The sequence below is a fragment of the Panthera uncia genome (genome assembly GCF_023721935.1).
Source record: "Panthera uncia isolate 11264 chromosome C1 unlocalized genomic scaffold, Puncia_PCG_1.0 HiC_scaffold_3, whole genome shotgun sequence".
Taxonomy (NCBI): Eukaryota; Metazoa; Chordata; class Mammalia; order Carnivora; family Felidae; genus Panthera; species Panthera uncia.
In genome coordinates, this window is record NW_026057584.1 from 8352765 (window position 1) to 8364533 (window position 11769).

The 11769-nt window shown below is 56.0% G+C and overlaps 1 protein-coding gene across 1 annotated transcript; it reads left to right on the forward strand.

The window, feature by feature from the left end:
* The first annotated feature begins 1419 nt into the window (after positions 1-1419).
* On the forward strand, positions 1420-8025 carry NMUR1 (neuromedin U receptor 1). Its single transcript, XM_049614698.1, is given in 4 exon segments — positions 1420-1632; positions 4014-4902; positions 7125-7421; positions 7424-8025. Coding segments are annotated over 4 exon segments (1473 nt in total). The 3' UTR covers positions 7498-8025.
* The last annotated feature ends 3744 nt before the right edge of the window (positions 8026-11769 follow it).

Genomic DNA, 11769 nt, shown 5'->3' on the forward strand with positions numbered 1-11769 from the left:
CATCTGGGGTGGAGTAGTTAATTCTCAGGGACACCCTAGGATTCTTTTCCCAAGGACATCTGCCCCTGCACTGGCCTACAATTTCCCTGTGCCTGGGGTTGTGTTTACACGTGGGGTTCCTGGGAAGGCAGGGCTTGTGGAGGCTCTGAGAGGGTCTGACTCCCAGTTCCCAAGGCCAGACAGTGACTCATGGGGGAAGGGGAGGCAGGGAAAGTCTGGGGGGAAGAAGGTCACACCTCCACTTGTCGTTACATAGACTTTTTTGAGTGCTGGCTGCATGCCAGCCCTGTGCTAAATCTTTGCACTGATGTTTCAAGGAACACATGGTTATACATTCCACCGGGAAGGAGAGTCAAGGCACAGAGGGGCTGATCTCTTTCCCATTCACACTGCCCAGGCAGCCCTTCTGGGTCCTGGAACTTGGTATTTAACCCCTTCCAGTGCTTCTCAAAGTGTGATTCTTAGGTTTGGGGCTCCCTGGAGGGTGTTCCTCGAAAATGAAGGTTGCTGGACCCTGCCCAGACTAAATGAATCAGACCCTGGGAAGAGGCCCAGGGTCTGCAAGATCCATGTATGTAGGCTCCCTAGAAAGTTCCTAATGAAATAACTTCCAGCTAAGGAGCTGGTTGGAGGAAGGGACAGAGCAGGGAAGGGGCTCCCTGCTGGAGTTCACCTGTCTACAGCTTCTGGGAGCAGGAGGAGGCTGGGATCCCAGCACTCATGAGTCTTCCCTTACAGTTCCCTCCTTCCCCCTTGGGCACCCTGCGGTGGGGTGAGAGGGATGGAGAAACATTTGAATGGATGAGAGGGAGGGTATTTGGGGGTGAGGGAATATAGTGGGGGGAGGCAGGAAGGCAAGTGGGGCATGGGGTCCAACACCAAGCTAGACTTTGGTATGTTCTTTTTCAGAAGGAAGTGAGGTGGGTGGCTGGGGAGGTTTTCCAGCAGAGGAGTGAGGTGTTGGGGGCTCCCACTGGGCAGTGGGAGGACAGACTGGAGGGAGGACGGAGGCTCCCGCAGCAGGCAGAAGTCCGGGGAGGGCAGGAGGAGATGCTCAGGGGCCGGGAACCCTAGGGAGAGGGGTGGAGACTGTTGCCCTGGGACTTGGGGCCCCAGAGAGGGAGAGGAGACCCTTTGGGGCACGTGGACTTTCAGGTGCGTCTGAAATGTGCGGCAGGAGGAGGCGGGGGCTGGAGAGACCCCATAATAAGGAGTTAGGGTCAGAGCACGCTGGAGACCCTGGCAAGGGTGTGAGAGCCAGACCACTCGCGCTTCGTGTCTCTGAGGCTCCGGTTCCTCATTTGTAAAGGGGTTGTTGTGAGGGTTCCGTTAGGGTTCCGTGGGAGTTCGATAATGGTGCTCCTGGGAGTGTCGCGCCAGATGCCTGGAAACAACTAGGGGTGGGTGTGGGGACCCCAGATGAGGGTGTCTGGGTCCAGCGATGCGGGGGGAGCACCGCCCCCTGGTGGCGGTCCCTTTCGGGTCGCCCAGACTACAGGCGGGGCGACGGGAAGGGCTACTCGGGGGCCGGTCGCCGTCCAGCCTCCAGTCGGCTGGTTCCTGGCGCCGCGTCTGGGCGTCGGTCTCCGCCGTCCGCCGCGCGCCTCGATGTCTCCAGCCGCTTACGGGAGGGTAGGTGAACGCGATACCGCCGAGGCCAAGGGCGCGGGCGGCTGGACGGGGCGCGCGGGTGGGCTGGGGCGCGGGACTGGGAAGCGCGCACAGAGGGTCTCCCCAGGGCCGTAGGGATCGGAGGCGCCCCCCTTCCCGGAGGACTCGCAGCCTCCGGGTTATTTCTGTCTTTTTGCCGGCCACGGGCGCTGCGACCGTTCCCGGTGGCGCAGAGATTCTCCCTCGAACCCTGCTCGGCGCCTGCGGGTCCCCAGCTCCTCCCCGCGGCTGCCTGCTCGGCTCTTGCCCCCAGCCTGGGAGGCGGGCAGGTGAACCGCCTGGATGGGTGAAAATGCGTTCCATCCCAGGGTTCGGGGATCAGGTGTGGGACTGGCAGGGAGGCTGGGGGAGACTTCTGGGTGGAGGTTCTGGTGAGGAGGAAGACATTCCGGATTAAGAATTCTTGGGGTCTGGGACAGAAAAGGACCTAGAAAGAAAGTTGAAATGTGGTCACGCAGGTACATGGGCAACGGGGATGCCCCAAGCCCCCGTTGGCAAGAGGAAATGTAGGTGATGGAATAGGGAGAGGATCCAGGAAAAGAGCTTGAAAATGCGAGGTTGCCCTGAGGAGAGGGGTGGTGGTGATGGCGGGCTTGGCAAAAAGCCTAAGGAGGACAGTCCCCAGCTCCCGGCCTGTCCCACCAAACCATCTGCCCAGCCGAATCTTGTTTCGGCCCCTGTCCCATCTCCCTTGGACGGTTCTTTTTTACATTTGTTTTTTAAAATATTTTATTTTTGAGTGATCTCCACACTCAGTGTGGGGCCCACGCTCGCAACCCTGCACCCTCTACCTACTGAGCCGGCCAGGTGCCCCTCCCTTGGACTAATCTTCCGTTTCCACGTGGGAAGTAAGGATAATGTTCCTATGCGTTGATCTCGAGCACCTAAAACGTACCAGGCACACCCCTTACAACTTGATATGTGTTCCCTCACTTAATCTTCACAGAAATTAGGGGGTAAGCTTTGTGGACACCCCCGTTTCACAGATGAGGAGACTGAGGCACAGTGAGGTGAGGTCATAGCTAAAGTGTAGCAGAGTTGGCATCTGACCCCAAAGCAGCGTGTTTGGCTCTGTGGTCTGGGTCCTTACCACTATATCCCACGGACTGGCAGAGATAGGGACCCAACAGAGGAGAGGGGGCCCCAGAACTAGCAGGGTCACGGTTGTCAAATATTTCAACGTTTAACAGCGCAGGTGATAGGAAACAGGAACACGAACCAGCTGTGGGGTTACCATTCTAGTTTTTAGCCTTTGACCCACTCGCTTCGTCCCCACAATGACTCAGTCCTCCCTGAGAGATGGCTGATAACCGGGCCCTTCTGTGTGTCAGGCAGGCCCTGAGCTAATACCTTTTGTAGCTTAAACTCCCTGCATCCTTGTAATAAGGAGACAGTCAGAAAGGTTCCCCTACAAATGGCCACACAGCCCAGAACTGAGGAGTTGGATTTGAATCTGGGCGGTTGCTTCCAGAGACCTTGTTCTTAAAAACCGTACTGATAAGATACTGCATGTTGTGCCCATTTTACAGATGCCCAAACTGAGTCTCTCTCCCAAAGTCCAGGGCTTGAAAGGGGACAGACCCAAGGGGAGACTGCTGACCGCAAAACGCATGCTCCGGAGGATCCATTGTTTATTTAAAGCTTCAGTGGATTGTGAAATTTATAACTGAGTCCTGCTTTTTAAAATTTTTTTCTTAATGTTTATTCATTTTTTTTAAATTTTTTTTTTAACGTTTATTTATTTTTGAGACAGAGAGAGACAGAGCATGAACAGGGGAGGGGCAGAGAGAGAGGGAGACACAGAATCCAAAACAGGCTCCAGGCTCTGAGCTGTCAGCACAGAGCCCGACACGGGGCTCCAACTCACGGACCGCGAGATCGTAACCTGAGCCGAAGTCGGACGCTTAACCGACTGAGCCACCCAGGCGCCCCAATGTTTATTCATTTTTGAGAGACAGAGACGGAGTGTGAGTGGGGGAAGGGCCAAGAGAAAGGGAGACACAGGATCTGAAGCAGGCTCCAGGCTCTGAGCTGTCAGCACAGCGCCCGACGCGGGGCCCGAACCCACAAACTGCCAGATCATGACCTAAGCCAAAGTTGGACGTTTAAGCAACTGAGCCACCCAGGCGCCCCGACCGAGTCCCGCTTTTTATCGTTTCCAAGATGTACATTTTTACATCTCTGAAATTGTTACACACCTTACAACGGATGACGGTTTTTTGTTTCTCAGTGGTACGTAAGATAACCTTCCTCCTAGTGTCGCCGGCACCTTTGGTTTAATGAATTACCAGGGATCTCTGAGTGATGTTTCCGGGGGGGGGTCTCTCTCTTCTGTTCCACAGACTCCTCTCTGCTTCAACTGCTCCTTCCTCCCTGGAGACATGTCCCCGACGGAGGCAGGGAGCCCGGTGCCCTGCAATGGCAGTAGGGCCTGGGGGGTCTTTGGCCCTGAGGACTTGAACCTGACCGATGAGGAACTGAGACTCAAGTACCGGGGGCCCCGGCAGACGGAGCTGTTCGTGCCCATCTGCGCCACGTACCTGCTGATCTTCGTGGTGGGCGCCGTGGGCAACGGGCTGACCTGCACGGTCATCCTGCGCCACAAGGCCATGCGCACGCCCACCAACTATTACCTCCTCAGCCTCGCTGTGTCGGACCTGCTGGTGCTGCTCGTGGGCCTGCCCCTGGAGCTCTATGAGATGTGGCACAACTACCCCTTCCTGCTGGGCGCTGGTGGCTGCTACTTCCGCACGCTGCTCTTCGAGACGGTCTGCCTGGCCTCGGTGCTCAATGTCACCGCCCTGAGTGTGGAGCGCTACGTGGCCGTGGTGCACCCGCTGCAGGCCAGATCCACGATGACTCGGGTCCACGTGCGCCGCGTACTCGGAGCCATCTGGGGCCTCGCCGTGCTGTGCTCTCTGCCTAACGCCAGCCTGCACGGCATCCAGCATCTGGAGGTGCCCTGCCGGGGCACGGTGCCCCACTCAGCTGTGTGCACCTTGGTCCGCTCGCGGGCCCTCTACAACCTGGTGGTGCAAATCACCACTCTGTTCTTCTTCTGTTTGCCTATGGCCACCATCAGCGTGCTCTATCTGCTCATCGGGCTTCGGCTGCAGCGGGAGAGACTGCTGCTGCTCAGGCAGGAGGCCAGGGGCAGGGCCAAGTCCAGCGAGAGCCGCAGGTTTCAGCGGCCGCAGGATCAGGGTCGGACACAGGTGACCAAGATGCTGTGTAAGTGTTGCGGCGGGGAAGAGGGACTGAGCCAGGCCCTGGGTAAGGGGCTAGAGCTTCCAGGACCTGGGGGCTGAGTGTCTGGGTTTGAGATGGGGGCTGAGTGTGAAGTTTGGGGTCGTCACCGCTGCCGCCCATGCCGCCCTGTGTGTGTGCACGCACCTGTGCGATTACTCTGTAAGAAACTCAAAGATAAATGGCAGGATGGGCCACATAATTTGTGGGGTCCAGTGTGAAATGAAAATTTGGGGTCCCTTGTTCAAAAATCATTAAGACCGTCCAGGCAAGCGGGGCACCTCGGTGGCTCAGTCGGTTAAGCATCTGACTCTTGGTTTTGGCTCAGGTCATGATCTCACAGTTCGTGGGTTTGAGCCCCGCGTTGGGCTCTGCGCTGAAGGTGTGGAGCCTGCTTGGGATTCTCTCTCTCCTCTCTCCTTCTCTCACTGCCTGCCCCCCACTCGTGCTCTAAATCTCTCTCTCTCAAAATAAATAAAGAAACATGAAAAGAAAAAAAGACTGTCCAGACAGCAATAATCGAGCATAAACTAAGCCACGAAGCCTAGGGTCCTTCTAAGCTTGGAGGCCTGTGCAGAAGCTGGTGCTGGTTCGTGGAATCAAACCACAGACAGGGCCGGGGCATGTGGCTGGGTTCCAGGACGGCAGAGCTGTTTGTGGCAGCTGGATCTCCAGGTCTCTCATCTTTGCTCCTAAACACGTCTTGGCTTTGTCCTTCCCTATAGCAGCCTGGGAGGCATGGCCATGGGCACAGAATTCCCCTTTCTTGAGGAACTGCCCTCTTCCCTTAATGGCTGTTGAAAAATCCCAGGGAAGGATTCCGATTGGTGGGCTTAGGTCACAGCCCGCCCCTGGCCCAGAGTGCAGGATGCTGAGGTTTGCAGTCCCCATGGATTCACGTGGTGGGATCTGGGGGGAGCAAAATTCCCCAAAGTAGGGGAGCAAGGTGTTGGAGAGGCAAGATGATAAATTCCCTCCATGCTATATCTCTGGTTCCTAGGGGACCACAGGAATGGCCACTGCTGTCTAAAAGAGTCTCATCAGGGGGCATATTTGTGAAGGTCAGGGCAGAAGTGTGGATTGGGGCAGGCCGTGGCAAGCCCAGCTGGGTTGAGGCTCTGGGTGTTACTGTCATCTAGATCTGGCTCTTTTTCAAAAACAGTGGCCCTGGGGAAGCCAGACAAAATGACACTAAGCCAATCACTGGTTTCGTCCCCATCCTGCCCTACCCTAGCAGGGTCTGAATCGGGTAGGTGGAGTGAGCCAGGGCAAGACAGAGCTAGTGAGACCCTGGTCAAAGCCATGGGATTATATAGGGGACTGCCCCATTCCCAGGGAGAGACCCACTCCTCGTGTCCTCCAGAAAGTGTCCCAGAGCCCAAGGCCACTTGTGCTGCTCCCTAAAATGAGGCTGACCCCAGAGTTCCATGCTTGCCCCTCAGCTCTGTGAGGCCTGCACTGCAGACAACCTGCTCCCTGCCCATTCTGCCTCTGCTTTCTACTTACTTCCTTGTCCCATGGGGGTCAAGTCTGCTCAGCTGGGATGGCTCTCCCCCTGGGAAGTTGGGGTGACTTGCTTGCTGGCCTGGGGCTCTGGCTTTCTCCTTTCCCCACCTCCCTGGCTCCTTCCCCCACCTTTACTTTCTGAGGGCCTGGTGGGGATATTGTAAGCAGCATCCTGATTGAAATCCTGGATTAGGAGGGAAAACCGTGCTGGGGTGTGGTGGGGAAGGCACTGCAGGGGAAAGATAGACAGTCACAGAAGCAAACACAAGAAATAAACAGAAATCGAGGCAAGCCCATGAAAGAGACCCCAGGAAGGGCGTGGCTGGTCAACACCACAGCTGGAGGGAAGCTCTGGGAAGCTGGGTGAACTCTTAGAGTCACCTAGTTCCAAACTCTGTGGTGAGAGAGCCAGACCGGGCCAGTTTGGCTCAGATGTCCACACCCGGTCCAGTTGACTGTGGCTGGGGGGCGGGGGGAAGGGGGGTAGAGCACACGCCCACTGCCCTGTCAGTGACAGCGGTGGGACCAACCTCTCTGAAAGGGGTGATGAGGCCAGGGCGGGCAAACTTCTAGAAACTTCCATATGGACGACGGGCGGGGGTGGGAAGGTGAGAGTGGGCAGCCTACACTGAAGCCCAGGGAAGGCGGTTAGTTGAGAGGACTCTGGCAGGCACCAAAGTCTCCCCTCTGTGTCCCTGCAGTCGTGCTGGTCGTGGTGTTTGGAGTCTGCTGGGCCCCTTTCCACGTCGATCGCCTCATGTGGAGCTTTGTGTCCAGCTGGACCGAGGGCGTGTACCTGGCCTTCCAGTACGTGCATATTATCTCCGGCGTCTTCTTCTACCTCAGCTCCGCCATTAACCCTGTGCTTTACAACCTCATGTCGAGCCGTTTCAGGGAGACTTTCCAGGAAGCCCTGTGCTTGGGGGCCCGGCGCCGCTACCACAGGCCCTGCCACAACTCCCACAGCCTCAGCAGGGTGACCGTGGGCAGCACCCTGTGTGACCGGGCACCAGGGCCCACCCTCTGACTGAGAATGGTGGCCGAGAGGGGCAGCAAGAGACTGACCCCTTCTGAGCGGAGCCTCGAAGCAGCTACACCCAGAGAGACCAGAGTGCCACACGCAGTTTTGGGAGCCACACTCGCCTTCCTCTGCTGGGGTGTCTTCGTGGCCTGTCCCCCTTTGTGCCCGTCGCCACTTCAGCCTCTAAACTCTGACTGGCACCTCAGTGATTCCTACCCCCACCCAAGTTTTGGAAGGAATATAACGTTGCTATCTGCCCTCCAGAGCCCCAGGCCCACAGGCAAAGCCCTTCTTCTACAGAAACATGGCAGCTGGTTAACTGGAGGAGCCAGCCTCCATCTGGGCTCTCCCCCAACCTCACCCTCATTATTTTTTAATTTTAATTTTAATTTTTTATTTTTTTTCAATATATGAAGTTTATTGTCAAATTGGTTTCCATACAACACCCAGTGCTCATCCCAAAAGGTGCCCTCCTCAGTACCCATCACCCACTCTCCCCTCCCTCCCACCCCTCACTCCCATTTTCTGAAATGTTTTCATTGAGTCCCACCTTTCCTTCCCACTTCTCGTTGAGATTCTGCAGGTTCCGGCCCGTTCCGGCCCTCTCAGCTCTTGGTCTGTACCCGGGGCCCCCTCCAGCCTGGCCCTCCGTGGCCCCCGGTCAGCTCGTTCTGCTCTGGATCTCCCCCTGGTGGAGTCGCTGGGTGGCAGGGGTGCCAGGGATCCGGGGGACCTGGTTCTGGTCTCAGCCCTGCTGCCACCACCTTGCAGCGTGACATCACCTTTCCAAGCCTTGGTCCCTTGTTTGCAAAATAAGAGGGGCCCTGACATTGTACAGTGTCACACTTTGACTTTAGCCGCAGTTTTTTGGTGCGTGTGCTTAAGTCACTGCTTGTAACAAAACTGATGGAAGACCCAGGATCGACAAGGCAGAAATTACTCTGTATTTCCTCACCACCCTCCAGCTCCTACTCCCTCCCTGACCTCCCTGTCCGCGCCGCCCCCCACCCCCCGCCCCTGCCACTGCACTGAGAGCCACCCTAGGCATGTTCTTTGCTTGACAGCAACTGAGGGCCAGCGTGTGAGCGAGGCCCCTGACTGCCTCAGTCCTCGCCTCCACGTGGGCTGGTTGGGGGGCCTGAGGTGGGCAGAACCCGGGCCTGGCTGACCAGAGGATTCCGGAGGTAAGACACATGGGCCAACCAAGGGCAAGGAGTGACCGAGTGACCGTGAGGACAGTTTTGCCTGGGGCTCAGTGAGGGAAGAGCGACCAGGGGTAAGTATGTAAGTCCTGAAATGAGCCCCATCCCAAATGCTTGGGGGCTGGCGCCGTGCTCAGTCAGGACCCACTCGGTTTCTGGAACTTGACCTGTTACAAGTCTGTGGACCCCATCCCCTTCCTGAGACAGGACTGCTGTGGGAGGACTCCCAGCCTCCCTGGCGGGTGCTGCAGGTGCCCAGAGTGAAGAAGGCGGCGTGACGCAGGTCTGTTTGCCCAGGTTCTCCCCATGATGTGGAGAGATTGTACAGGGTTGTGCACAATGTTCTGGAGGTTTTGAAATTCAATTATAAAAATTTCGAATGCTCTTGGTAGAAAAATTGGAAAGTACAGATAAGCAAAAATGAATGAATTTTAAGTAATTAAAGACCATCTTTGCTGGGGCCGGCAGGAGGGGGAAACGGGGAGTTGTTTAACGGGTACAGGGTTTCAGTTTTGCAAGATGAGAACGTTCTGGAGATTGGTTGCCCAACAGTGTGACTGTACTTAATACTGAACTGCACCCTTAAATGGTTAAGATGGTAAATTTTATGTTATGTGTATTTTGCCACAATTTTTTTTTTTTTAAAGAAAGGATTAAGGCTAGGGGTGCCTGGGTGGCTCAGTCAGTTAATCATCCGAGTCTTGATTTTGGGTCAAGTCGTGAGACGGAGCCCTGCGTCGGGCTCAACACTGGGTGTAGAGCCTGCTTGGGATTCTCTCTGTCCCTCTCCCTCTCCCTCTGCCCCTCCTCTGCTCACATTCTCTCTCAGCACAGGAAGGAAGGGAGGAAGGGAGAAGGGAGGAAGGGAGGAAGGATTAAGTCTAAAGGAAAAGAGGAAAGTTAGAGACCACCCATAGCTTTACTCTCCCGAGGTAACCACTGTGTGGAAGACAGACGGGGGCCTTCAGAGAGAGGGGCTTGTGAAAAGAAGCAGCACAGAAGGTCGCCTCTGAAGTGAGCTCCTGGGGCTCCGGGCTGGCCAGGGGCAGCAGCCAGGCCCCGGACTCCAGGCTGGAGCCTGCGGTTCCCAAAGACTAACCGTGGGCTCCCAGGGACCTCTCTCAAGCGACTGTCAGAGATGACCTATGGTCCCGAGGAGCTTGGGCCAGTGTGCGGTTATGGGAGGTTTGCTGCAGAGCAGTGCTGGGCTGACTGGGGAAGGTGGAGATGTGACTTATCAGAAGGCATGGCTCCCCTTAGTGTAAACTCGATGCCTGTCTCTCAAGTGTCTCCCCAACGTGTCAGTGGCTGGGTCCCATTTGTCACAGGTCACCAGTTACCATGGAAAGTGGAAAAAAACCACTCTGGGCTCTGCCCTGGAGCAAAAGGGATGGAGGTGGAAAGGCTAGCCAGCAGGATCCCACTCCCCGGCAGTGAGTCCCCTGTGGCAGGCCCTTCTGCACCGGTCAGGGTGGGGCAGCGTTCCCCGGAGCGCCCGGGGCTACTCCCAGGCCAGGGGTCCCCAACTCTTCTTAAGTGTCTGGGGTTTCTGGGGCTCGAGCCACCTCCCCCTCCTGGCTACGGTCACCCACATCCCTCCTCCTCTGTGTTCAAGAGCTGGGGCTCTCTCCACTTCCTATCTACTCCACTCCTTTTTTAAAAAAGAGAGAGTGCACATGCGTGAGGGGGAAGGCCAGAGAAAGAGGGGGACAGGGGATCTGAAGTGGCTGTGTGCTGACAGCAGAGAGCCCGATGCGGGGCTCAAACTCACAAACCTTCAGATCATGACGTGAGCCGAAGTCGGACACTTAACCGACCGAGCCACCCAGGCACCCCTCCATCTATTCCACTCTTGCCATTATCCTGGGAGGCATCGAAGTCCACATGGATGTCCCACTGCTGCCCTGTTTCAGTTCCCGATCTTTCCTTCAGCTCTGGAGACCTCTCCTCCACCCCGCCTCTTGGTTCCTTGGTGACCTCCTCACTCCCAGGACCTCCAGGAGTTTTTCCATTTCTGGAAGGGGGAACTCTTGACCATGACAGCCTCCTTCCTGCTCTTCCCCTATGATAGATTTATTCTTCTACCTCAGCCAGCCTTCCTCGTTCTCGACTGCTCTGCTTTCCTCCACTTCATCAGCTTCTTCCCATCTTCACCTCCCTTCGGATGTGTCCTACATCCCATGGTCCTTCTCTGCCAGGTCACACACAACCTTCTATGCCAGAATCTTTAAGCACCAAGGTGAACATGCTGGAATCATCCTTCTCAGAAGGTTTATTTTCTCTGGGAATTCACAGTCCCAAGACTAGTCTCAACAAACAAAGCTGCATTTTCCCACTCTTCCTTCTTTTAAGTATATATTCAGAAAATGTAAAGGACAGGGGCCGCCTGGTGGCTCAGTCAGTTAAGTGTTCAACTCTGGATTTTGGTTCAGGCCATGATCTCATGGTTGGTGAGTTCGAGCCCCGCATCAGGCTCCACAGTGCTTGGGACTCTCCCTCTGCCCCTCCTGCATACGCTCTCAAAATAAATAAATAAACTAAGAAAAAAAAAAAAAAAAGAAAGAAAATGTGAAGGACACGGCACTTCACATCTATTGCTACATAGTCAGATGGTATTTCCAAATCAGTCCTGACGTGTGGGGACCCACCTCGTGTTGTATACTTCTCAGACTCTTCCTTCCCCATGTTCCCTTCTAATGGATCCACCAAGTTTTCTTTGTCCCAGGACTTCCTTGTAGAGAGGAGCTGCCTTTTGGGAGCTTCCTGACATATTTACCGCATTCCTGGTGTGTGTGTGGGCCAGGAGTCCCTCAGAGTATGACCCTCGTCAAGAGACCAAACCCAGGCTCCCACTGCAGACACTGGAAGGGTTCCGGACACTCTACCGCTGACATCACCAAGTGGCCCATGACTCGCCCTCAGGCAGCTTGGCTGATCTGACATGGGACTCCTGTCTGGAGCAAGTGATCCTAAGACCCGTGACAACAGGGGCAGATGTGTCCAGGCCCACAGTGCCAACAGCAGCATCCCGTCCGGGCTGGTTCCTGGAGCTCCCGTCACCCGGGCTCCTTGGTTTCTGCCCTTTTTGCTCTGCCAGCTATCCTGGCCTTCCTGTTGCTGTTG